We start from the raw sequence: 26,408 nt of genomic DNA, 5'->3' as shown, positions 1-26,408 counted from the left end.
GGAAAGGTCATGAACTTAAGGACAGGACTAATATTGTGAATTCAGATAATATTTTTTCAAATAACTTTAAAACTGAAAGGAAAAAATCTACTATATTAGCAAAAGCTTCTGGTCAAAACAATATTTTGAAAGGACAGCTATTAAAATGTCTACCCATAATTCAAAATAAAGTAAACCAATGGATTTAGTATAACTGGGTGGCTAGACTACCAAAAAGACAGCAATGTAAACCACTCAATTCTCTCAGCTGGCTAAAATGGTAAAAGTGACAGCACCTATTCATGAAACTGCTGTGGCATCTGAATGCCAGTCCCTGACCTTTGCCATCTCTGACTGGGCTCATCAACAATGTCCTTTTCCTTCTTAACTAAAATGATCAAACATCTTGATTTGCTGGAGATAGTCCTAATTTATATTTACAGCAACATAGTTATAAGCAGCGCTTCTTCTCACTTTTAAAACTGTCCCTTTTTCATGAAGTAGAAACATATAGATTAGTAAAATAAATTAATTAATTAATAAAAATTGGAGGATAGATCGTATCACCCTATCCATAACACATTTTAGCTTTTCTATCCAGTGGTTCTTTCCATTTTTAATACACTTGTGATTAAATTCTTCCAAATGACTTATTCTATTGCTGTATGGAGAAAACTTGTCTTACATCTCAATAACAGAAAGGTAAGTAAGTAAATGAGCATGAGCTTACCATTGCCAGTTGTCGACCGATGTTTCCCATTGTTATGCCTCCAGCAAAAAATATACATGGTAACCAAGAGCGAACATAGAGAAAATCTGGAGATGTATACCTAGAATAATAGAAATATTTTTAACAACTCACAAAGGAAGTACAATGACACTTATTAAGATAATTACAATGGAAATAAGTTACTCTGTAGATTAAAGTGGCTAATGCAATTTTAAAATCTCAATTCTGAGATTTTAGGAAACAAGCACCAAAAAGAATACTTACTGATAAACACCATTATAGACTAGCAGTTGAGTGACCAAAGTTGCCAAAAAAGCAATTCCTATTCCAAGGCCAAAACCACTTCTAGATCTATCAAAAGTCCACCACAGTCCAATGGATAGTGCAGCCAGTGTGAGAGACAACTGTATGTTGTTATCAAAATCCACTTTCTGAGATCAGTGTTAAAGAGTCATCTTTAAATTTGTAGCCAAATAATTTCACCTGTTCATTTTTCTAAAATAAAAGAGGTTAATGTTGAGAAGGGAATAGACTGCGTAGTCTAGAGTGCATTCAGGTTTTTAATACAATGTACAAGACTAGGGAGGCTTAAAACTATTTCCGATATGTACTAAAGACGCACAGAGGGCATGATACTTCACTAATAGATCTCACTGACGTGTTAACCTCTCCAAAAAAATGGCACAGTATATACATTGCCGATTATCAGATCAGATCCATTATTTAAGAAATGCTTTCCTTGCAAAAAAAATGTAACTAGAAGCCTCGAAACACAAGCATTGCTAAAGGAACACACTTTTGCCAAAAAGGAAACCGATATTACTTCTCAAACAGGCTTAGAATTACTTGAGAATCATACAGGAACTTGCAAATAAAAGAGTTGACAGCTATTTAACAGGGTACCACATTCTCTATGTGATTTACTGACAGACACATTTTATAATAATGCAGTTCAGAAACAAGAGTACCAAGGACACACTATCCCTTTCTATTATGTCAACTGTTCTAGTTTTAATTTGTTGAGGATAAAGCCCTGAAGTGAACATTATCTTGCAACCTGCCAAGCTATTTTGGTGCCTGAGACTTTCTGGTATAGGACAGTTTGCTCAAATGATATTTTATTTCCGTCACCTACTTAAGCACCTATTCACAAATGTACAGCCCTTTTCTACTTCAAAATCTCTGGGTAAAACGAAGCTTTATAAATTCAATTTTCTCATTTCTTTGCTAGAGGATTACACTAAAGGAATTAATTTCAAGTGTCATTAAAAGAGCATTATCTATGTCCCAAAGGCCACATCTTGGCTGTATATCCAGCTCCCCAGAGGATACTATATATCTTGCCAAACTGGCCATGCTGCAACTACAGAGAAGAGAGGGGAAGTTCCAAAAATACATATAAAACCATTTTCCACTTCCTTTAACACCCTGCTGTTTACCACCATTCCCCCCTCCTACCCAACCAGCGGGTATCCTGAACGCCCAGACTGCCATTCTTGGTCAGTCCTTGTTTAGGCTTGATTTATCAAGAGACCTATAGTCTATGGCATGTTTTCTGAAAAAGCTTTTATTCTTTAGTGAGTATTATACCTCAAATTCCAAAGAAACACTTGTGCACTCTGATTTCTCTATGCAATAAACATTCTTGTAAAGACTGGAATTTGACATTAACTGGGTTCTATCTTTGCTGACTAAATTAACTTTGCTAAGAGTCAAAGCAAAATAAGGAGGCTTCTAGGGTACAGGTAAAACATCAATCTTAAAAATAGTACAATGTGATTCTCTAAAGTCTAAGTAACCTAATATTAAGTCTGTGTTATATATTTTGTAAACATTTTGGATTCTGCTTAAAGGATGAACAGAATAGCTAAGATGACTATATTTAAGGATTTCATTGAGAGGAAGAAAAGAATGACCAAAGTAAAGAATTTAAATTAGATATATAAGTCTTTTTAATTCCAGAAAGCGTTATCTAAATTACTCAACTTAAAAATACCTGAACTGTCTAGGATAGAAAGGTCTAATCCACCAGACAGAGATGAATTTACACACTTGTGGGGCTCCTCGGTAGGAGAAGGAATGTTCCTAGACTCGAGTCAGGATCTCCAGGGTCTGGCCTCAGCTCTGGAGCAGCCTTGCAGTATGTATGACTCAGCAAAGTACGAAACCTCTCTAGCTTTCATTTCTCTTATTATCTTTATAAAGAAAATGTGGAACTAGGGGATTTCTAAGTTTTCTTCTAGATATAATATTGTACGAGTCTACCTTTTTAAAGTCCTCCTAACCACTAGATTTGTTTGTTATAAAATCCTAATTCTCAAAGATTTCACCAAACTAAACATGTTGGGAAACTCTTTAAGACAAAAGGGTAAAAAACAAAATAATAAGAGCCACTGAGGGACTTCCAAATTCACAGGTCTCCAAGAGCCAGCGTGACTAGGAACAGAAAGGTAGACGTGCCTTCAGAATCTAGGACCCTGCTTCTTTCCTTGGTTCCTCTTCTCCAGCTTCTCCAAAACACCTCAATACATGCTGTTAGAGACGCTGGAATCTCCTTGCCCCGTGACCCACACTCTCTCTCCAGCTAACTGCCAGCCCTGAGCCCAGCGCAGAGTTACAGGAGGAAACCTTGGTCAGCCTGAGTCACACATCTTCTCTTCCCCAAAGAGAAGGCTCCTGCCACCTCCATCCTCTAAGCCATCTCTTCCAGAAAAGGGAAGACTGAACTAGCATTTCCCAGATCCTCTTCTACAAAGGGAAGTTGGGAGGTCAGCGGGGCAGGGAGGAAGTAGGGAGGATGACAGGATAAAATCCTTATGAGGGCAAAAACTTTTGTTCTGGGGGTGGACATTTTTTTTCTGGGGGGTAGAAGCAGAGGAGAGGTGGGACATAGAGGCTACCTTATCCTTCTAGCCAGAACACTATGAAAATACTCATTAATCACTAAATTAAAATATCAAAATCCTCAAAATGATCAAACTTTAAAAATATGTAACTTAGGAAAAAAAGTTCTTTTCGGCCACAGTCTAAGTTGGCTATTTCTGCCTCTGCCACTTTTAAGAACATTTATGTGGTTTGTTGGTGTTGATTAAAACCAATAAATAACAGTCTTTAAAAAATATATATATACATATATATATATATTCTTCAAATTAAAAAAACAGAACAAAAAACCAACCAGCACCTGAAGCCACCAGATGTCCTTACTAACAAATCTTAAATGAAGAGAGAAAAGAAATTCCTTTGAAAATGTATCTGTTTCAATGCTAGTTACCAAAACTAGATGGAGGTAATCAAGTAACCTAATTTAAAAAAAACATGTAAATTTTTTAAATGTGCAAAGTTCTGAGTGATATAGAAAAATAGGGATTGAAATGAAAGGCTATACGCCACACTGTAATTGCATAGGTGCTCCCATGATGCTTCAACAATGCGGCGTGCATTCTTTTTATGACTAAGTGGGCATATCACAATTTGACAACAGTGAAGTTGCGAGGGACTGTTTAACCTTTGGTTTGTCAAAAGCTGCTTTGTTATTACGCATTTCATTACAGCAGGAAGGATACAGCGCTGGCATGATTTATACCAACAAAGACGGCTACACACCGCATTACACTGGACCACTCTCTTTTAAATTTATGTGGTTCTCCTAGATGCCTGTCAATGCAGGGGTATAATAACCCAATCACGGCTGTGGGGAAAAAAAGGGAAAAAATTAAGTCATCTCCAATGGTATACAGGCAAAACTTAAGCTAAGAGTCACAACAAGCATCATAAGCATTTGAAAGATTCTCTAGAAAAGCTTTTCAACTTACTTAACATTAATCGTTGATATTTTAAACTTACCTTCCAAAAGAAAAAAAAAGTGAGGATAACACCATCGAAGACAGCATTGTAAATGAGTACAACAGTACTCTCAATTATAATAGGCAAAACACTACTTCAGCGTATGATTCAGAATTTAGCAGATTGGACTAGATGATTCATGCTACTTTTCTACTACTAATATCTCTGAGACTTGGAAAGCATCAAAGCAGTTGGCAGTTAAGCAATGTTCTCTCTAAGCTATATAACCATGAAGCATGCTATGAAATGTCACAAATCTAAAGAGAATCTCGAAGCGTAAACACGTACAATCTCATCATATACATTGTATTAGATGGCTATAGCTGTCCTGCCACACATACAATTCTTGTCCCCCCAGCTTCTTGTCTCACTCAGTCTCTTGCGTCTAGTGCTTTGTCCGGACAACTCCCTTCCAACCTGGCCCTCTAATGAGACTCTAGGTCAGACTGTCAAAGCAGGAAAACTTGCAACAGAAATCTACTTGTAAGACTCATTCTGCAGAGGACAGATGGAGGAAACATGGTCTACAGAATTATATATTTTCAGTTAAAATTTAAATCCACTGTTAAAAGATCAGAAAAAAACCTTTTTGGTATATTTCTGCATTTTGGAAAGAACATTTTGAATACTAATGGTGCAATTAATTAGTATGAATAACTCAATTTTAACTTAAATACTTGACAAACCTCAACATTTTATTCATTCACTGGGAGAAGATTTTAAAGTCATTAAAAAAAGAGTATTTCATGAACCAAAACATTCTTCAACAAGTTTTAAGGAAAATATACTTCTACAGATTAAATTTAACAGGAAATAGCTGGGCAGCTTTAATTTGCTCATCTTCCTAAAAACAGAATGTTTATGCTGCCATTTGGTAATAAAAACACAACTGTCACATCAGTTGAAAAGTATGTTTAAAATGTCCAGTATTACCTATGATGTATCGTGAAATTATTGCACCCAAACCTACGCCTGAGGGGTTAGAAGCCCCTGCCTGGCCTGGTACTGGCTAGCTCTATCTCACAAACAATGCATTCAATCTTAAAGGAAAAACAGAAATCAATTAATATCAAAAATCAGAGGCTAGCAGACCAATGGAACAGCATGAAAACCAGGCTGCACCGTCACCCTTTCATCTGGAGTGGAGATGTTGCAATGATGCAGACATTTTCTAACCCGCAAAACTGAAAGTGCTCTTCTGATTAGGCTTTTGCTGAGGATAGATGGTTCACAGACCATCAAGACATTAACAACAAACTTCAGCAACGCAGAGCTCCAACAGCTACCAGTAAATTTAAAAGTTTCAAATTATATTCCTATTTAAAAGGTTCTGCTCTAAAATCCTGTGAGATTAACTGACAGCATTTCCAGATTTCTACAAAATTAAAGTGGCAACAAGCATGCCTAACAGTTGAAATATATCTAAATGAATATTACCTCTTTTTTGCTCTCTGGGGGTCATGAAACTGGCAGCTCATGTGTCATCCCTCACTCTCTCTCTCTTTCTTCCCTTTGCCTGTCGCTGAGGAAATCAACTAAGATCAGGTATTCCAAGTCAATTTTCCTCAGCATCTGATGCCATAGGTAAAGAATTATCACACAGAGAGCACTGACGTGTGTGCAAAGATATAAATAAGTAAAATTGACTGTATTTTTATGCATGTGATGTCAGACTCACACATGAGAGACAACTGAGGAGAGAAAGCAAAAACACAAAAAGAAATTTAAACTGCCACGCTGCCAACCTTGGGATTTGCCAATAAAAATCAAATCCATTGAGTATGCATGGTTCTTGGATGCTCACTGAGAGGGAGAATTCGAGGGAGCTTGTCACTTCGCATTAAACGTCTTCTTTCTTTCCTTTAAATAAAGGCCTGGCAGAGTCTGAGAGCAACATCTACAGCACAGTGAGGCTGCACTGTTCAGAGCTCAGCAGAAGTGTGTCTGGCCTTCTTGTCCTCTTCCTCCACTTTCTTACTTTAACAAGAGAGACTGTTAAAATCACGCCTGTGTAAAATCATATGCAAACACAGTCCTGCTTAATCAGATGGTTCTCTGATGCAAAAACCACATTTCTTGTGATATATTTCAGTTATTTCCCAGTGACTAGTTGAAGGGTATCAAGACCAAAAACAAGAGGAGTTTGTAAAACGTCAATATTAAGTCATCATTTTTCATGGTCATGTTTTTAATGCAGTGCTGCGCTAAAAGAAACAGTTAAATCAAACATTTTTCAAGGAAAAGGGGCTGAAAAAGCACAACCACTGAATGAGATATACTTTCATGGAAAACTACGACAGGATAAGCAATGTGTTCATCCAACAAATACTTAAACCTCCATAATGTGTTGAGTTCTTGGTATTTACTGGGGATTTAAAAAGGGAAAATGAGTAAGACATGACCCCCGTCCCAAAGTGACCACAGAAACAATTAAGTAATGTGTTAGGCGCAGCACTGAAGGGCCCGGGGGTCCAGTCTTCTCCTGGTGTGTGCCGAGGGGAAGCAGGGTGCGAGCGTGTCAGGAAAGCTTCATAGAAGAGGTGACCCTTGAGGCAGGAGTGTTCAGCAGGTGAGTGGTCTGGAAAGGGCTTTCTAATCAAAGGAAAGCATTTGAGGAAAAGCACAGACAACAGAAAATACCTGGTATCATCTGGAAACTGGAAACTTTAGGCGGAAAGGGAGTTTCGGGTCCAGAAAGAGTCTGAGAAGGATACAAGTTGGCGGGGGCCATATCACAGAGACTTGCCCCACAGTCACTGGGAAAATAACACCATCACACTTGTGCCAGAGAGAGGGCCAATCGTTCTTCCAGCAGTGAGTGTACAACACAGGACAGGAGAGAAGGGACTTGGGGTGCAGGGGGGACAAAATCAGAGGCAGAAAAAGAAAAGAATGAAAATTCCAAGCAGAGCTGTTGAGGGCCTAGACCAAGAAAGAGACAAGGGAGAGATGTAAAACTTGGAAACCAGATGTGGGCAGTGAGAGACAAAGGGAGGAGCCTTCTAAGACTCTCCAGGAATTGGGTGACTGACTGCATGACTCAACAGAAAAGATCTGTTTGTTTTCATTTTTAAATTAGATATTAATTTGACTCATGATTTGTTAGTCAACTTCTCCGGTTATTTTATCCACACAATCTTTTTTCTCCTATTTATTCTTCAGAGAGATTCCTTTGTAGCTCTCAATCACATTCAAGAGTTTCTTAACTCCAATTCCTATGCACTGCACACGTAAAGAAGTTAACCAACTTGAAACACCAAACATTATTAAACTAAAAATAGAGAACCAGGAAAAGGAAAATGGGATCAAAAGGAGTTTATCAGAGTTCTCTACTAGTTGTCGCTCCAGAAGCACCACTAGCAAATTTTCCATCACTGGGTTTACATGTAGAAAGTGGTGATTCTGGAGACCCTCCAGAAGGTAGCTGCTCAGTCTACGAATATTAATTAGACAGGAAAATCAAAGGACAATTATCAGTTTTTCTGATTTAACATGATAAGAGCTTTGAAAATGCACAACAACACATATACACAAAAACATATACATACCATATACACACGCAAACTGTACACACTGTTTCTTACAGTATTTACTTTTTTTCTTTAATATTTTCCCTAAAATTGGAGGGGGCAGCGATTATGCAAGAGTCCATTTTCCATCTTTGGCAACTTCCACAAACCTGGTATCCTCACCCCCACCTACTAAACACCATGACCTACCCAACATCAACAGCAACATTAACTGGAATCTCAATTCCCCAAGGCCTCTCTCCTTTCATTTGCTGGGCACCTCATAGAATGCACTGCTTTCAGAAGAAACAGTTAAGCAAGAAATGTAAATGCAAATCCTCCACATGAAATGATATGAGGTTAGGTTTGTAAATGTGACAAGCCTAGCGGCTGGGAGAAGGTGGGAAAGTAGGGACAAAGTGACTAAAATGTAGCATTAACATTACAAGTTTTCCTTCCTAAATGTGAGTTTGTGGCAAAAGTGCCCATATCACAGGCAGAGATGTAACCCCTGTTCCTCTCCATGATAGAGGTAGAATGAAACCTCAGCCAAGTTCTCCTGCCCTAGCCCAGAATGTGTAGCACAGGCCACTGTACTCCATCCAAGCCTGGCACTTAGTCTGGAAGGTTCAAAAGAGATACCCAATAGAGGGAAGGATGAGTGGCTCCCTCTGCCCCCTTCCCCAGCATGTGATGTTTCACCTAGCCATGCCATTCCTTGGCTCTGGAACCCTGGACTCATTGATATCCTCTCCTTATCTGTTTCCTCATCCCCCCAAAATAGGCACAATGCAAACATATCACTCCCAACGTTGCCCTAACCCTGGGGTTAAGGGATATGCCCAGAACATTAGTAGACATTCAATAAGCAATCATTTCCCTCCCTTGACCTTCCTTTTGTCTATTCTGAAAAGACATGTTCTTCCAAGTCCTGAAAAGCTTCTATTAGTAGCGAGACAGCAGCTCTACCATAGGAGAAAATAAACAAAGAAGTAGAAAAAGTCATTGGGAAAACTTTTTTTCTTCTGAACTTAAGTGAAAGAAAGGAAAATACATGAGGACTGGTAGACACAACAGAGAATAATAAAACGTAATTTATGCTTTGTCTGTTTGGACTATGTTGCCTGTTCTCTCAGAGAATAACAACAGCTCTGGGGAAACTAAGAATCATCACCTTTACAAGTTCTCTTTTAATGGGAATATTGTAATAGTGAGACATCAATATATAAACCATGCTGAAACCTTACCACGAAAATGCCCTTCAATCCACACAATGGGATTATGTAATTGTCCAATAAGTTTCACAAGGTCATTTTAAAATGTCTCACACCTAACTCCTCACTGTTGGCCCTCTAGCTCTAGGACGGAAATCAAGGAGGATCTACATTATATTGCAAGGTAGTTATGTACATTAGGTGTGAGACACCAAATGGACATTCATAAAAGCGCTTTTCTCTCTCAATCAGAATTATCTTCTACCACATCATTATGGCTTCCTTCTATTACTTTATTATATAAAATAGTATCAATCTATTGGTCTCATTAGAAAAAGCTGAAGAGCTATCCATTATGGAAGCTCATCATCAATACAGCATTCTGAAATGCTCCACTTTATCCAATACACACTGTCCACCAAAAACAAGATCTAAATAGAATAATAATGATTTTAAGCAAAGAGAATCTACCTTACTGATCTCTTTAAGAATCTATTATTCTGAATGTATATCTAAAAACAAGATACCAAGAAAAAAAGCATATGCAAAAATGTAAAAAATAACAACATGAAGCTTTAAACTTGAATAAAACTATAGTCAACCTTTGAACAACATGAGGGTTAGGGGCACCAACCCTCCATACAATCAAATAGCTGAGTATAACTTTACAGTCAGCCCTCTGTATCCACAGTTCCGCATCCACAGATTCAACCAACCTCGCACTGTGTAGTACATATTTATTGAAAAACATCCACACATAAATTCCACCTTATGTTGTTCAAGGGTCGACTGTCTCCATCTTTCAAGTTTTTATCTACTTCAAAAACCAGAGGATAACATACATGTCAAAACCTTAAAACCAAACAGTGATGATGATCAACAAAATAACTTAAAATAAGTTTATATGAGATGGATTGACGAAAGAACAAAATTAAGAGGTTAAAAGCCTCATCCCTAAGAGAATCAAGATTGTTTTTAGGATTGAATTTTTAAAAGTCATATGGGTCAGTCAGATAGAAATCAGACACAAAAGAGTACAAACTCTATGATTCCATTTATATCACATTCTAGAACAGGCAAAAATAATCCAGTGACAGCCTGAGGCTGGGGGTAGGCTGCAAAAGGGCACAGGAGAATTTAGGGGGTAACAGAAATGTTCTATACCTGGATTGTGGTGGTAGTTACATGACTTCTATGTATTTGTCTAAACTCATCAAACTGTTCATTTAAAACAGGTCTATTGCACTCTATTTAAATTACACCTCAATAAAGCTAATTTTTTTAAAGTATTGCCCAGACAATATTGACACTCATTTACCCTAATTCCTTTCTAAGCGTTATAGACATGGCCTTCACGTACCTGAAGCTGTGCCACAGCATGGCGGTACCCACCATGCTGAAGAAAAGATGCTTGCAATCACATCAGGTGGAAAGAGCGTCACATTTCTCTGAATCTGAAGTAAATTTAACACTAATGCAAGAAATACTCCAATAAAAAACAGCACTACTCCTCGAATCATCAAGTTCACAGTTCGGCTAGTGACAGATGAGATATAGGGACCACACTTTTTGCGCCCAGGTGACTGTGTCTCTCCTTCCGCCATGGTTTCATAAGTTCAGTAAGTCAGCAAAAAAATTTTAAAAAGAGGAAGAAGAAATGGCTTCTCAGCTGAAAAGCCAACTGCCTGAACCAAAGCAGATTGGCGTTTCAACAATATTGCGTCTCGTCCTAAAATAGGACCTACCAGAAATCCTGCAAGAGATAAGAAAAAAGAAATCAATGTGTCTAATAAATGACTATACAATTTTCCTGATTTCAATACTAATTCATTTTAAAGGCCAAATAATGAATTGACAAGCTTATATATTTATTTAAATTATTTACTGAATAAGAAGACATTTAAAAAGCATTTTTATATGAATGATGTAATAAAAAATAAAGTGCTAAATCTATATTTACTAGGACAGAATTATTGAGCTAAGAGACTAAAAGGTTAGAATAATAGTAAAAACAGCTAGCCCCACATCAGTGAAAAAAGCAGGACAGGTTATCTGAGACACTCCTACTAGAAACTGGAAGATCAAAATCCAGGTTTCTGTTTCTTCTACCCAAATCTCCAAGCCCAAGTAACTGATGGGCTTGGAGATTTAGGTAGAAATTTTTACGCTTTACAGAAAATAAATAAATTTCTACTTTACAGAAAATCAACATATTCTGACTGAAAATGTTACACTGCTCTGAATAAAATGTGACTTGCTCGTGAGGACAATCTCCATAGGGGAATAAAATGACCTCTTTTGATGTTTAATGCTGATATATGTGAATTTCTGCACAAAAGTATCTTACAAAAAAACAGACCACCACCCACTCACTCACACATACACCAAGCACAGAAACCAGACCTGACCCGCTGTCACCAGGGCCCGAGTTGTGTCCCACCCCTGCCTTGACCCAGTCTGCCCTTGTTGCAATCATGAGAGCTATTGTGAGAAAGCTGCAGTAGGAAGCAGAAGAAAGCGAGCTAAGAAAATAACGAATAACCTCTTGGCTAGATGCTAAGAAGTTTGATCCACATGGCTAAAACCTAGAACTTTGCAAGTACAATCACTCTAGGTATTCACTCACCCCTCTAAACCAACGTGAACTTTCCTTTGTATATGTTCAAGACAAATAACATTTGAGGCTATCTAGGAGCTGTCCTTTTAACTCTCACAATAACCCTAACAGGTAAGTGCAATTATGTCCATTTTACAGGTGAGGTATAAAAGCAAAGAAAGGTTAAGTCACTCAGCCAAGTTTCCAGCCTTAGTAAGAGGGCAAGCTGGGATTCAAATCCGTGCAGTCTGTCTGGCTCCAAAGCCCTCATTCATACCATTATGTTCAGCCTCCCAAATTGTTACATGTTGCCCTAAATTCTTTTTCTATGAATACTTTTTTGAAGTGGGAAAGTATTATACAGACTATTTTCATAACTTACCATTATCCCACCTAACAGTATATCTTGGGATATTTCCTTTGAATCTCTAAGCATTTTATTTAAACCTTTACTATGGCACTTCTTATAGGTACCTTATGATGATATGTACAGTTGCTTTACAGGTTATAAAATTTCTATGTAGGTCTTATTCACTACCAAGTTTTTGCTGTGCCTACGTACCCAGACAGGTACGTGCCTAGCTCATAGTAGGAGCTCTACATATTCATATTTGTTTCATTAAATTAGGTTAACTCCTTTTGAATCAAAGTATATTGGGTTAAGCAGGCCTTTTTTTTTTTTAACATCTTTATTGGTGTATAATTGCTTTACGATGCTGTGTTAGTTTCTGCTTTGTAACAAAGTGAATCACCTATACATATACATATATCCCCATATCTCCTCCCTCCCACCCTCCCTAGCCCACCCCTCTAGGTGGTCACAAAGCACCGAGATGATCTCCCTGTGCTATGCGGCTGCTTCCCACTACCTATTTTACATTTGGTAGTGTACATATGTCCATGCCACTCTCTCACTTCGTTCCAGCTTACCCTTCCCCCTCCATGTGTCCTCAAGTCCATTCCCTACATCTGCATCTTTATTCCTGTCCTGCCCATAGGTTCTTCAGAACGTTTATTTATTTATTTTTTTAGATTCCATATATATGGGTTAGCCTATGGTATTTTATTTTTCTCGTTCTGACTTACTTCACTCTGTACAACAGACTCCAGGTCCATCCACCTCACTACAAATAATTCAATTTCGTTTCTTTTTATGGCTGAGTAATATTCCATTGTATATATGTGCCACATCTTCTTTAACCATTCATCTGTCGATGGACACTTAGGTTGCTTCCACATCCTGCTATTGTAAATAGAGCTGCAATGAACATTGTGGTACATGACTCTTTTTGAATTATGGTTTTCTCAGGATATATGCCCAGTAGTGGGATTGCTGGGTCGTATGGTGGATCTATTTTTAGTTTTTTAAGGAACCTCCATACTGTTCTCCATAGTGGCTGTATCAATTTACATTCCCACCAACAGTGCAACAGGGTTCCCTTTTCTCCACAACCTCTCCAGCATTTATTGTTTGTAGATTTTTTGATGATGGCCATTCTGACTGGTGTGAGGTGATACCTCATTTTAGTTTTGATTTGCATTTCTCTAATGATTAATGACGCTGAGCATCCTTTCATGTGTTTGTTGGCGATCTGTATATCTTGGAAGAAATGTATATTTAGGTCTTCTGCCCATTTTTGTATTGGGTTGTTTGTTTTTTTGATATTGAGCTGCATGAGCTGCTTGTAAATTTTGGAGATTAATCCTTTGTCAGTTGCTTCATTTGCAAATACCTTCTCTCATTCTGAGGGTGTTCTTTTCGTCTTGTTTATGCTTTCCTTTGCTGTGCAAAAGCTTTTAAGTTTCATTAGGTCCCATTTGTTTATTTTTGTTTTTATTTTCATTTCTCTAGGAGGTGGGTCAAAAAGATCTTGCTGTGATTTATGTCATAGAGTGTTCTGCCTACGTTTTCCTGTAACAGTATTATAGTGGCTGGCCTTACATTTAGGTCTTTAATCCATCTGGAGTTTATTTTTGTATATGGTGTTAGGGAGTGTTCTAATTTCATTCTTTTACATGTACCTGTCTGGTTTTCCCAGCACCATTTCTTGAAGAGCCTGTCTTTTCTCCATTGTATATTCTTGCCTCCTTTATCAAAAATAAGGTGACCATATGTGTGTGGGTTTATCTCTGGGCTTCCTATACTGTTTCATTGATCTGTATTTCTATTTTTGTGCCAATACCATACTGTCTTGATTACTGTAGCTTTGTATTATAGTCTGAAGTCCAGAAGCTTGATTCTTCCAGCTCCATTTTTCTTTCTCAAGATTGCTTTGGCTACTCAGGGTCTTCTGTGTTTCCATACAAATTGTGAAATTCATTCTAGTTCTGTGAAAAATGCCATTGGTAGTTTGATAAGGATTGCACTGAATCTGTAGATTGTGTTGGGTAGTACAGTCATTTTCACAGTGTGATTCTTCCAATCCAAGAACATGATGTATCTCTCCATCTATTTCTATCAACTTTAATTTCTTTCATCAGTGTCTTATAGTTTTCTGCATGCAGGTCTTTGTCTCCTTAGGTAGGTGTATTCCTATGTATTCTATTCTTTTTGTTGCAGTGGTAAATGGGAGTGTTTCCTTAATTTCTCTTCAGATTTTTCATCATTAGTGCATAGGAATGCAAGAGATTTCTGTGCATTAATTTTGTAGCCTGCTACTCTACCAAATTCATTGATTAGCTCTACTAGTTTTCTGGTAGCATCTTTAGGATTCTCTATGTATAGTATCATGTTATCTGCGAACAGTGTCAGCTTTACTTCTTCTTTTCCAAGTTGGATTCCTTTTACTTCTTTTTCTTCTCTGATTGCTGTGGCTAAAACTTCCAAAACTATGTTGAATAAGAGTGGTGAGAGTGGACAACCTTCTCTTGTTCCTGATCTTAGAGGAAATGGTTTCAGTTTTTCACCATTGAGAACGATGTTGGCTGTGGATCTGTCATAAATGACCTTTATTATGTTGAGGTAAGTTCCCTCTATGCCTACTTTCTGGAGGGTTTTATCATAAATGGGTGTTGAATTTTGTCCAAAGGTTTTTCTGCCTCTATTGAGAGGATCATATGGTTTTTCTCCTTCAATTTGTTAATATGGTTTATCACATTGATAGTTTGCATATATTGAAGAACTCTTGCATTCCTGGGGTAAACCCCTCTTGATCATGCTGTATGATCCTTTTAATGTGCTACTGGATTCTGTTTGCTAGCATCTTGTTGAGAATTTTTGGATCTATGTTCATCAGTGTTATTGGCCTGTAGTTTTCTTTCTTGTGACATCTTTGATTTTGGTATCAGGGTGATGATGGCCTCATAGAATGAGTTTGAGAGTGTTCCTCCCTCTGCTATATTTTGGAAGAGTTTGAGGACAGGTGTTAGTTCTTCTCTAAATGTTTGATAGAATTCACCTGTGAAGCCATCTGGTCCTGGGCTTTTGTTTGTTGGAAGATTTTTAATCACAGTCTCAATTTCAGTGCTTGTGATTGGTCTGTGTATATTTCCTATTTCTTCCTGGTTCAGTCTGGGAAGGTTGTGCTTTTCTTAGAATCTGTCCATTTCTTCCAGGCTGTCCATTTTATTAGCATACAGTTGCTTGTAGTAATCTCTCATGATCCTTTGTATTTCTGCAGTGTCAGCTGTTACCTCTCCTTTTTCATTTCTAATTCTATTGATTTGAGTCTTCTCCCTTTTTTTCTTGATGAGTCTGGCTAATGGTTTGTCAATTTTGTTTATCTTCTCAAAGAACCAGTTTTTAGTTTTACTGATCTTTGCTATTGTTTCTTCATTTCTTCTTCACTTATTTCTGATCTGGTCTTTATGATTTCTTTCCTTCTGCTAACTTTAGGGATTTTTTGTTCTTCTTTCTCTAATTGCTTTAGGTGTAAGGTTAGGTTGTTTATTTGAGATGTTTCTTGTTTCTAGAAGTAGGATTGTATTGCTATGAACTTCCCTCTTAGAACTGCTTTTGCTGCTTCCCATAGGTTTTAGCTCATCGTGTTTTCATTGTCATTTGTTTCTAGGTATTTTTTAATTTCCTCTTTGATTTCTTCAGTGATCTCTTGATTATTTAGTAGGGTATTGTTTAGCCTCCATGTGTTGGTATTTTTTACAGAATTTTTCCTGCAATTGATACCTAGTCTCATAGCGTTGTGGTCAGAAAAGATACTTGATGTGATTTCAATTTTCTTAAATTTACCAAGGTTTGATTTGTGACCCAAGATATGATCTATCCTGGAGAATGTTCCATGAGCACTTGAGAAGAAAGTGTATTCTGTTGTTTTTGGATGGAATGTCTTATAAATATCAATTAAGTCCATCTTGTTTAATATATCACTTAAAGCTTGTGTTTCCTTGTTGATTTTCATTTTGGGTGATCTGTCCACTGGTGAAATTGGGGTGTTAAAGTCCCCTACTATGATTGTGTTACTGTCAATTTCCCCTTTTTATGTCTGTTAGCATTTGCCTTGCGTATTGAGGTGCTCCTATGTTGGGTGCATAAATATTTACAATTGTTATATCTTCTTCTTGTATTGATGCCTTGATCACTATGTACTGTCCTTCTGTGTCTCTTGTAATAGTCTTTGTTTTAAAGTCTATTTTGTCTCATATGAGAATTGCTACTGCAGCTTTCTTTTGATTTCCATTTGCATGGAATATCTTTTTCCATCCCCTCACTTTCAGTCTGTATGTGTCCCTAGGTCTGAAGTGGGTCTCTTGTAGACAACATATATACAGGTCTTGTTTTTGGATCCATTCAGCTAGTCTATGTCTTTTGGTTGGAGCATTTAATCCATTTACATTTAAGGTGGTTATCAATATGTATTTTCCTTTACCATATTCTTAATTGTTTGAGTTTGTTATTGTAGGTCTTTTCCTTCCCTTGTGTTTCCTGCCTAGAGAAGTTCCTTTAGCATTTGTTGTAAAGCTGGTTTGGTGTTGCTCAATTTTCTTAGTTTTTGCTTGCCTGTAAAGATTTTAATTTCTCTGTCGAATCTGAATGAGATCCTTGCTGGGCAGAGCAATCTTGGTTGTAGGTTTTTCCCTTTCATCACTTTAAATATGTGCTGCCACTCCCTCGTGGCTTGCAGAGATTCTGCTGAAAGATCAGTTGTCAACCTTATGGGGATTCCCTTGTATGTTACTTGTTGCTTTTCCCTTGCTGCTTTTAATATTTTTTCTTTGTATTTAATTGTTGATAGTTTGATTAATATGTGTCTTGGTGTGTTTCCCCTTGGATTTATCCTGTATGGGACTCTCTGAGCTTTCTGGACTTGACTATTTCTTTCCCATATTAGGGAAGTTTTAAACTATAATCTCTTCAAATATTTTTTCAGCCCCTCTCTTTTTCTCTTCTTCTTCTGGGACCCCTATAACTCGAATGTTGGTGCATTTAATGTTGTCCCAGAGATCTCTGAGACTGTCCTCCATCCTTTTCATTCTTTTTTCTTTATTCTGCTCTGTGGTAGTTATTTCCACTACTTTATCTTCCAGGTCACTTATCCGTTCTTCAGCCTCAGTTATTCTGCTACTGATTCCTTCTAGAGAATTTTAAATTTCATTTATTGTGTTGCTCATCAGCGTTTGTTTGCTCTTTAGTTCTTCTAGGTCCTTGTTAAAAGTTTCCTGTATTTTCTCCATTCTATTTCCAAGATTTTGGATCATCTTTACTATCATTACTCTGAATTCTTTTTCTGGTAGACAATGCTTATTTCCTCCTCATTTTTTTGGTCTGGTGGGTTTTTACCTTGCTCCTTCATCTGCTGCGTGTTTCTCTGTCTTCTTATTTTGCTTAACTTACTGTGTTTGGGGTCTCCTTTTCATAGGCTGCAGATTCATAGTTCCTGTTGTTTTTGATGTCTGCCCCCAGTGGCTAAGGTTGGTTCAGTGGGTTGTGTAGGCTTCCGGGTGGAGGGGACTGGTGCCTGTATTCTGGTGGATGAGGTTGGATCTTGTCTTTCTGGTGGGCAGAAGCGCGAGGGAACCCTATAATTCAAATGTTGGTACGTTTAGTGTCCCAGAGGTCTCTGAGACTGTCTTCAATTCTTTTCATTCTTTTTTCTTTATTCTGCTCTGCAGTAGTTATTTGCACTATTTTTTCTTCCAGGTCACTTCTCTGTTCTTCTACCTCAGTTATTCTGCTATTGTTTCCCTCTAGAGAATATTTAATTTCATTTATTGTGTTGTTCATCATTGTTTGTTCTTTAGTTCTTCTAGGTCCTTGTTAAATGTTTCTTGTATCTTCTCCATTCTATTTCCAAGATTTTGGATCATCTTTACTATCATTACTATGAATTCCTTTTCAGTTAGACTTCCTATTTCCTCTTCATTTGTTTGGTCTGGTGGGTTTTTACCTTGCTCCTTCATCTGCTGCATATTCCTCTGTCTTCTCATTTTGCTTAACTTAGTGTGTTTGGGGTCTCCTTTTCATAGGCTGCAGGTTCATAGTTCCTGTTGTTTTTGGTGTCTGCCCCCAGTGGGTAAGGTTAGTTCAGTGGGTTGTGTAGGCTTCCGGGTGGAGGGGATTGGTATCTGTGGCCTGGTGGATGAGGCGATCTGGATCTTGTCTTTCTGGTGGGCAGGACCGCATCCAGTAGTGTGTTTTGGGGTGTCTGTGACCTTACAATGATTTTAGGCAGCCTCTCTGCTAATGGGTGGGGTTGTGTTCCTGTCTTGCTAGTTTCTTGGCATAGGGTGTCCAGCACTATAGCTTGTTAGTCGTTGAGTGGAGCTGGGTCTTAGGATTGAGATGGAGATCTCTGGGAGAGCTTTCTCTGTTTGATATTACGTAGAGCTGGGAGGTCTCTGATAGACCAATGTCCTGAACTCGGCTCTCCCACCTCAGAGGCACAGGCCTGACACCTGGCCGGAGCACCAAGACCCTGTCAGCCACATGGCTCAGAAGAAAAGGGAGAAAAATAAAAAGAAAGAAAAAATAATACTAAAATAAAATAAAGTTATAAAAATAAAATTATTTTTTAAATTATTAAAAATAAAAAAAATTTAAAAGTAAGAAAAAAAAAGAAAGGAAGAAGAGAGCAACCAAACCAAAAAGATCCACCAATGATAACAAGCGCTCAAAACTATCCAAAAAAAAAGCAGACAGACAGAACTCTAGGACAAATGGTAAAAGCAAAGCTATACAGACAAAATCACACACAGAAGCATACACATACACACTCACAAAAAGAGAAACAGGAAAAAAATATACATATATCTCTATGTAAAAAAAAAAAAAATGGAACAGAGCAACCAAATCAATAAACAAATCTACCAATGACAATAAACTCTAAATACTAAACAAGATAAACATAAAACCAGAAACAAATCAGATGCAGAAAACAAACCCCAAGCCTACAGCTGATCCCAAAATCCACCACCTCAATTTTGGGATGATTCGTTGTCTATTCAGGTACTCCACAGATGCAGGGTACATCAAGTTGACTGTGGAGATTAAATCCACTGCTCCTGAGGTTGCACGGAGAAATTTCCCTTTCTCTTCTTTGTTCGCACAGCTCCTGAGGTTCAGCTTTGGATTTGGCCCCTCCTCTGCATGTAGGTCTCCTCAGGGCATCTGTTCTTTGCTCAGAAAGGACGGGGTTGAAATAGCAGCTGATTAGGGGGCTCTGGCTCACTCAGGCTGGTGGGGCAGAGAGGCGTATGGAATGTGGGCCGAGCCTGCGGCGGCAGAGGCCAGCATGACATTGCAACAGCCTGAGCTGTGCTGTGTGTTCTCCCGGGGAAGCTGTCCCTGGATCACGGGACCCTGGCAGTGGCGGGCTGCACAAGTTCCCAGGAGGGGAGGTGTGGATAGTGACCTGTGCTTGCACACAGGCTTCTTGGTGGCTGCAGCAGCAGCCTTAGCATTTCATGCCTGTCTCTGGGGTCTGCGCTGACAGCCACGGCTCACGCCCATCTCTGGAGCTCATTTAGGCAGTGCTCTGAATCCCCTCTCCTCGCGCACCCTGAAACAACGGTCTCTTGCCTCTTAGGCAGGTCCAGACCTTTTCCCGGACTCCCTCCTGGCTAGCTGTGCACACTAGCCCCCTCCAGGCTGTGTTCACGCAGCCAACCCCAGTCCTCTCCCTGGGATCTGACCTCCGAAACCCGAAACCGGAGCCTCAGCTCCCAGCCCCCGCCCGCCCCGGCGGTTGAGCAGACAAGCCTCTCGGGCTGGTGAGTGCTGGTCGGCACCGATCCTCTGTGCGGGAATCTCTCCACTTTGCCCTCCGCACCCCTGTTGCTGCGCTCTCCTTGGTGGCTCCAAAGCTCTCCCCTGTCGCCCACCGCCCATCTCCGCCAGTGAAGGGGCTTCCTAGTGTGTGGAAACATTTCCTCCTTCACAGCTCCCTCCCAGAGGTGCAGGTCCTGTCCCTATTCTTTTGTCTCTATATTTTCTTTTTTCTTTTGCCCTACCCAGGTCCATGGGGAGTTTCTTGCCTTTTAGGAAGTCTGAGGTCTTCTGCCAGCGTTCAGTAGGTGTTCTGTAGGAGTTGTTCCACATGTAGATGTATTTCTGATATATTTGTGGGGAGGAGGGTGATCGTGGTCCACGTCTTACTCCTCCGCCATCTTGAAGGTCTCTCCTAAGCAGGCCTTTTGGAAGGTGAACCTAACCTAGCACTTAATCATCTTTAAAATATATGTCCTCGAAGCTTCCAAGTTTCAAACTACCTTATAAATGAATTTTGGGAACAAAACCCATGTGTAAACTGGAGGGAGGGGTGGGGGTGTTGAGTTTAGAAATAATCAGTATGAAAATGAGAACATCTGTAAGCACTAGTAACTTTCACAGCCTATCAGTTCCACGTTATAAACAGAAACAATAGACTTTTTTTTACTGTGCCTCTACCACACTCAAAGCTCTGTGCCCAACACCCAAGGGGGGAGTTTTATCCTCAAGTTCACAAACCTACTTACTGTACAACATCACTGAGCTCTATAGCTTAGCAGCCTTGAGAAAACAGTACATATTATAGCTGATTCATAGGAAAATATATTCTAAACACCTACTGAAAATCCTAGAAAACATAGAAAACATCTCCCCTTGACCTGGTCTTGCAGACTATTCCTTGCTGTGGTATCCAGCACGTCAGCATGTCATGTGTTCTACAGTGTTCAGTATCTACCGAATTCATCATCATCATTATCATCATGATACAGCACCCATTTATGGAGGGCCTACTCCATGCCAGGCATATAGTAACTCTAATCTTCAAAATAATGCTAAAGGTAGGTATTATCATCCACATTTTACAAATGAAGATATAAAGTCAAAGAGACTTAACAACTTGCCTATGGTCACATGACATGCAGTATTAGAACTGGAATTGTACCTTACATCTGACTGATGCCAAAACCCATCCTCTTTCCTCTAAAACTTGAGTCCCATTCCAGCCCAACTCCTTAGACTTCTTTTTTGGCATCCCCTATAGAAGGGGATTTGGTTACTGAAAAGATGGACAGACACTGGAAAACAATCTTAACTGTAAATATTCTCAAGGTACTAATGTAAATTAATGTCCAACCAGAAAGACCATAAGAATAAATGCATAAACAAATAAATTTTCTTTAAAAGTACTAGATCCAGGAGTAAAAATATGTATTAAAGAAAAAAATCATTTGGCCAACTTACATACAGTATTAGACCAAGAGTTGACTCCTCATTTCCCAAACTTCAGCAGACACAACAATACCCCCCGCTTTCTGCTATTAAAACAGCTACTAGAGGACAAAGAGTAAATACACATTTTAAGTAACCCAAATTGCTCTAGTATATCTAGTAAATTGTTTCTGTCTGTGAATTTTTCCAAAAGGGAATTTTATGTTGAATAATATTTTTAAAAGAACAAAACAGCTTCAGTTTTAAAAAGCTATTCTGGTGTGGTAGGTCCCATCTCACATCACTCACCAGTGTTTGTCAAAGGGCACTGGCATTTTGGGCAGGGCAATTTCTTGTTGTTTGGAACTGCCCTAAGCATTGAAAAACATTTAGCAGCCCTGGCTCGTGCTCACTAAACGCCAGTGCACACCCCCTCCCCACTCTGAGATAACCAAACATGGCCTTACATGTTTCCAAATTCCCACAGAGAGGCAATGTTCTCCCACTGAGAGACACTGATTGCTAGACTCTTTCCGCATTCTATTTCCAGGCTGCTAGAGACTTTCTACAATGTTTATTTATGTAATTCTGCCACAGCTGTTTACTCAACCTTTCTGAAAGTGCTTGTTTATAGTTTCTTACTTCACCCCAAAAGTTGTCTTTAAAAATAACACAACACTTGTTTCATGTTTACCTGAATAAGACTTTTTAAGCTATTTTTTAAGTCCAAAAAGCTAATTTTGTGACTACATAATAATACAATACTATATAATTACTGGAGACAAAAATAAAAGTTAAAATGCTTTAAAAATGTAAGAAATGGAAGGGAATGGGAGTTCATCTCTTCCAGGGGCTATGTGAGTCTGATGTAAAACAAAACCAAAAAAGTTGTGGATATGTGCATTTTTCCGGTTAGGGAGTTGGGCATTTTTATATCAAGTACTCAAAAAGTTCATGATCCAAAAGAAGTTAAGAACCAGTGATCTGTTTCCTGGCAAAGCAAATGAGACCCAAAGTGGTTAAGTGAAGTGACAAGATCAAGAATGTATACTACTGGGTCTTGCTAAGACAAACATGTAAAGTGAACTCCTAGAAATGGCCAGACTCATCAAAGGGGTAAAAAATTCTACAAGACCATTCACCGCCTACTATGCAACAACTAAGTTCCTAAATAAAGCATGTTGTTTATAATAGTCACACACTAGGGGAGGTTATTTTAAAGTGAAAGCTCTTGGAATAAGTATCCCTAATTTGTTTGTTTTCAAGTTTGGTTTTCTGATTATGTATTGATAATATCTTCCTAGTGCGTATCTATACCTTTAAATGTTACTGTTACAACAGCAATAAATTCGATTCTCAAAATTTTTTAAAAAACCTATATTTGAAAAATTTAGATTACCCAAGAAATAATTTTCTGATCAGGGAAGAAGTCTCTGGTATAAAGATACCATTTAAAAGACAATATCTCAATAGATCCTCAACAATAATCCTAGTAAGTAGGCAGTTGTTTTTAATCCTTAATCTTTTTATTTTACAAAAATAAAATAGGTTAAGTAACTTTCTGAGATTATAAAACTGTTGCCAGGTAGTACCAGGACTAGCCCAAGCACTCTGACTCCATGTCCAGAGTATTTCCCATTTCACAACTGCCTTTTCTACAAACACCATAGAGAAACAATTTAAATGCCACAAAAGAAACAGTTTTTAAAGCCATGTCGATAAACTACTGTTAATACCAAAATAATACTTTTTTTTTTCAAAAACTGACAAAGAAGAAACTTCCACAGAACATGAAAAATTCTACCTTGAGCCCTGACCTACAATTTCTATAAAGTACGTTACTGAACAAAAAGAAAAATAGTTCAAATAGTTTGGATAGATAATAACAAATCATCAAAACTGGAAAAACATTATTCCCAGTCTATGACTTCCTGTCAATGGATTATTATTACCTTTATGTAAATAAAATAAGTGATTCTCAGCTTTGTGGATGAAAATCAAAGTTTACATTTGCCACTGAAACAACTTCCAGGCAACAGGCATTTGAAAACAAGCATACAAACAAAATCTCCTTAAGAACTGATTAAGTACCAATTGTATTTTAACAATTGCAACACCCCCAAAACCGTACAAGATCATTTCTCTTCAAAGGAAGAGCAGTCACAGAAGTATGTTTACTCCCTCAGACTACCTGTCTCTTCAGGTGCTTAGATCAGAAAGGCTACTAAATAATAAAATTAAATTACTACCTCACATCTTTTTTATCCTATGCTCTTGTAATTAGAATGGCATTCTCAAAATAGAATAAGCATTACAGTTAGGAAAAACACACTTAAGTCAATGAAACTCTCCTTAAATAAAAGCACACAAATGTGAATCATAGGCTATGGACGCTAAAAACTTCTAGGAAGAAAAACATGTTTGCCTTGAAGACCCTGCAACTCATCTCTCCTGTCAACATTAAAACCCAAACACAGAAACCATTAAGCAAGCAACATTTGCATCCCATTATTGCTTTTAAATGACAAATCTCAGTCCCTAAAAAGGTTACTCCATCGTTTGAGAATAACTTTCTGATAACAATGAAAACAAGCTCTGTCATTAGATTTCTAAATTGCATTTTATCCTTTCGTTTTCAGTCCACCACACGTAAAAGCAACAGTTGTCAGTTTAAAAAGAATCAACTTCTTTACCAAATAAATGTACATGATTCACAGTTTCGTCACTTTATATCAGGTATGTACTGAGAACTATAACAAAACACACTACTCAACGTAATGTCCAGAGAAAGAATAAAAGGAGGAAACAGGAAGAGTACGGGGCTATTCTCTGGGGGGCCCCTATTAGTGGGGGCATCCCTTCATTCATTTTTCACTCAATGGTTCCCTATCAGGGCCAAACCCCAAAGTTGGAAGATACAACCTAGCCTCTGCCAGACTGCCTTCATTCCTCCTGCACCCAAGACAGGAGCTTGTCTTCTCCCCCCACCCCCACCCCCCACAATCCTCAGCTCCATTGCAATAGTGATCCCGGCCAGTCTCGGTGCCCCAGCTGTCAAGACTATTCATTCCTTCTTGAAGCATTTTCTCAATAATCCTACAAAATAGTCAGCTCTCCCTGGTATATTTCCCTAGACTACCTAGCTAACGCCATACTTCACTAACTTTCTGCCAATGCTAACTGGACATGTATCACTATCACTTAAGTTTTATCCACACTGCTTTCCTCTACCAGATTGCCAATCCCCACTGACCAACCCTAAAATCCCAGAAACTATCACCAACCGACTTCTAGGTCCTGAAAAGAGTTATCTTTGTCTTTACCATACACCTACTCCAGAGGTTTCCAATTCCAATCCAAAATGCCGAAGCCCCACTCCTCAACCCAATATCAACATACCTTTTGGCGGATTCTAAGCATTCTACAATACCTACCTTTTCGGATCCTTCCCCCTCCCAAGCCTGAGTCTGGTCTCCCTGGCTACGAGCCTGCCGAGTCCTGACAGCTCTATGCTTGACAGCCCGCCGACCTCCACCCCATCAGATCTCCGGGGTCGCCCTTCCCGCCGTCCTCCAGCCTTCTTTCCGCTCGGACACTCTTCCACTGTTCGGGGAGCCTCGGCCTCTCCTAGACCCTCTCCCCGACCCAGGTGTCCCCTTCCGAATCTCGCCGACCCTTCTCCAGGTTAAGCAGAGCCCCTCGCCCTTCAGGCCCCATCTGTGGTCCTGGCTCCTCGTACTTGCCAGCAGGGTTCCCAGGCTGCAAAAACGCAAGCGGTTCCTCTTCCCGAGGGCCACCACCTTCCTCAGGCCCCTTCCCTCAGCACCAAGTCCACCGCGCTTCCCCGGGGAATCCCAACTCACCCCCGCCTCCGCCATCTTCTGGGACCGGCCCCCACGCCCCTCCGCCGCTTCCTCCTCCCCTCCCACAACTCCTCCCGAGCTCCACTGCGCCTGTGCGGCCGACGCGGACACGCTCGGACGATCGGGGCAGAACAACTTCCGGTTCCCACCGGCGCCAGGTAGTGGGCCCGCGAGCCGGGGCAAAAGAACTTCCGGTCTCCGCGAGGGTAGCGGCCGGCTGTAGGCGTGGGCTGTCGAGTGGTGAAAGGCTGGTAGATCCGCTGTTTGCTGACCGGGCAGTCGTCGGTTTTACTGGTACATTTATTAATGAAAATTGAAGGAGATATTAAATTTGCAACAAAATGCATCAAAGCAAGTATTTGTATGGCCTTTCTTGTTTTCTCTAATGTTTCCTAAAGGTTTTAAATTTGTTTCCTGTAGATTTTCACACTACCAGGAAAAAAAGGGATGTGGGTGGATTATACTGAATGGAGGAGGAATTTTAAAAAGAAAGGAGAAGAGCACCCAGAAAAGAACCCAGAAAAGAGACAATAACTTCAAAATGTCCTGACATCATTGCTCTCTTTAAAGCAACATGAGTCCTGTTCATCCAGGTCTTGCCTCCTCTAACCCAGCTTTTTCAAACACTTAAAAATTGCCTTCAATGAAATCCTTATGGAAGATTTTAGCCTGGAGAGACCTTTGTTTTAGTTTAAGTATTTACTGATTGCAAGGAGGGGCAAGACCTAAAAAGCAAGAACTGTGTGGCCCCCAGTTCCTAAGGTTCTTCCATCCAACACAGTCATTCCTACTTCAGTATGAGGCAGAATACAAAGTCCTCAGGAGAAATACAGAGAGCCACTGTCTTCTGATTAAGTTTGGCAACAGTTTTCATGCATGATAAGGAGGCAGATGTGATGAAGCTGTGCATTCTCTGGGAGCTCAGAGATGGAAAAACATGAAATAGATGGTGGAGCCTGGAGCGTAGACAGATGTATTGAGACATGAGATCTGAATGTCACACTCATGAATTTGGACTAGATATTTGTTATTATCATGGAAACATGAAAATCACAAATTACTTGATGCCAGAGTATAAATTG

The 26,408-nt window shown here is 39.2% G+C and overlaps 1 protein-coding gene across 2 annotated transcripts in view; it reads right to left on the bottom strand.

Moving 5' to 3' along the window:
* Nucleotides 1–25,175, bottom strand: part of INSIG2 (insulin induced gene 2) — a 35,067-nt gene extending 9,892 nt beyond the window's left edge. The window contains exons 1-5 of one of the 2 annotated variants that reach the window (XM_030762303.2): nucleotides 19,242–25,175; nucleotides 10,639–11,031; nucleotides 4,276–4,400; nucleotides 974–1,140; nucleotides 710–809 (exon numbers count right to left, since the gene is read on the bottom strand). In XM_030762303.2, the coding sequence (XP_030618163.1) occupies nucleotides 710–809; nucleotides 974–1,140; nucleotides 4,276–4,400; nucleotides 10,639–10,882 (636 nt within the window). In that variant the 5' untranslated portion in view covers nucleotides 10,883–11,031; nucleotides 19,242–25,175. The remainder of the gene's footprint in view (nucleotides 1–709; nucleotides 810–973; nucleotides 1,141–4,275; nucleotides 4,401–10,638; nucleotides 11,032–19,241) is intronic. The other variant, XM_089916896.1, reaches the window with a different exon arrangement.
* Nucleotides 25,176–26,408: the final 1,233 nt, after the last annotated feature.

This window comes from Delphinapterus leucas, chromosome 8 (assembly GCF_059928025.1).
Source record: "Delphinapterus leucas isolate spDelLeu-1000000601 "Yukka" chromosome 8, BTC_Dleu_Yukka2, whole genome shotgun sequence".
Lineage (NCBI taxonomy): Eukaryota > Metazoa > Chordata > Mammalia > Artiodactyla > Monodontidae > Delphinapterus > Delphinapterus leucas.
The sequence above is the reverse complement of the archived record's forward strand: the minus strand, read 5'-3'. Positions and strand labels throughout refer to the sequence as shown.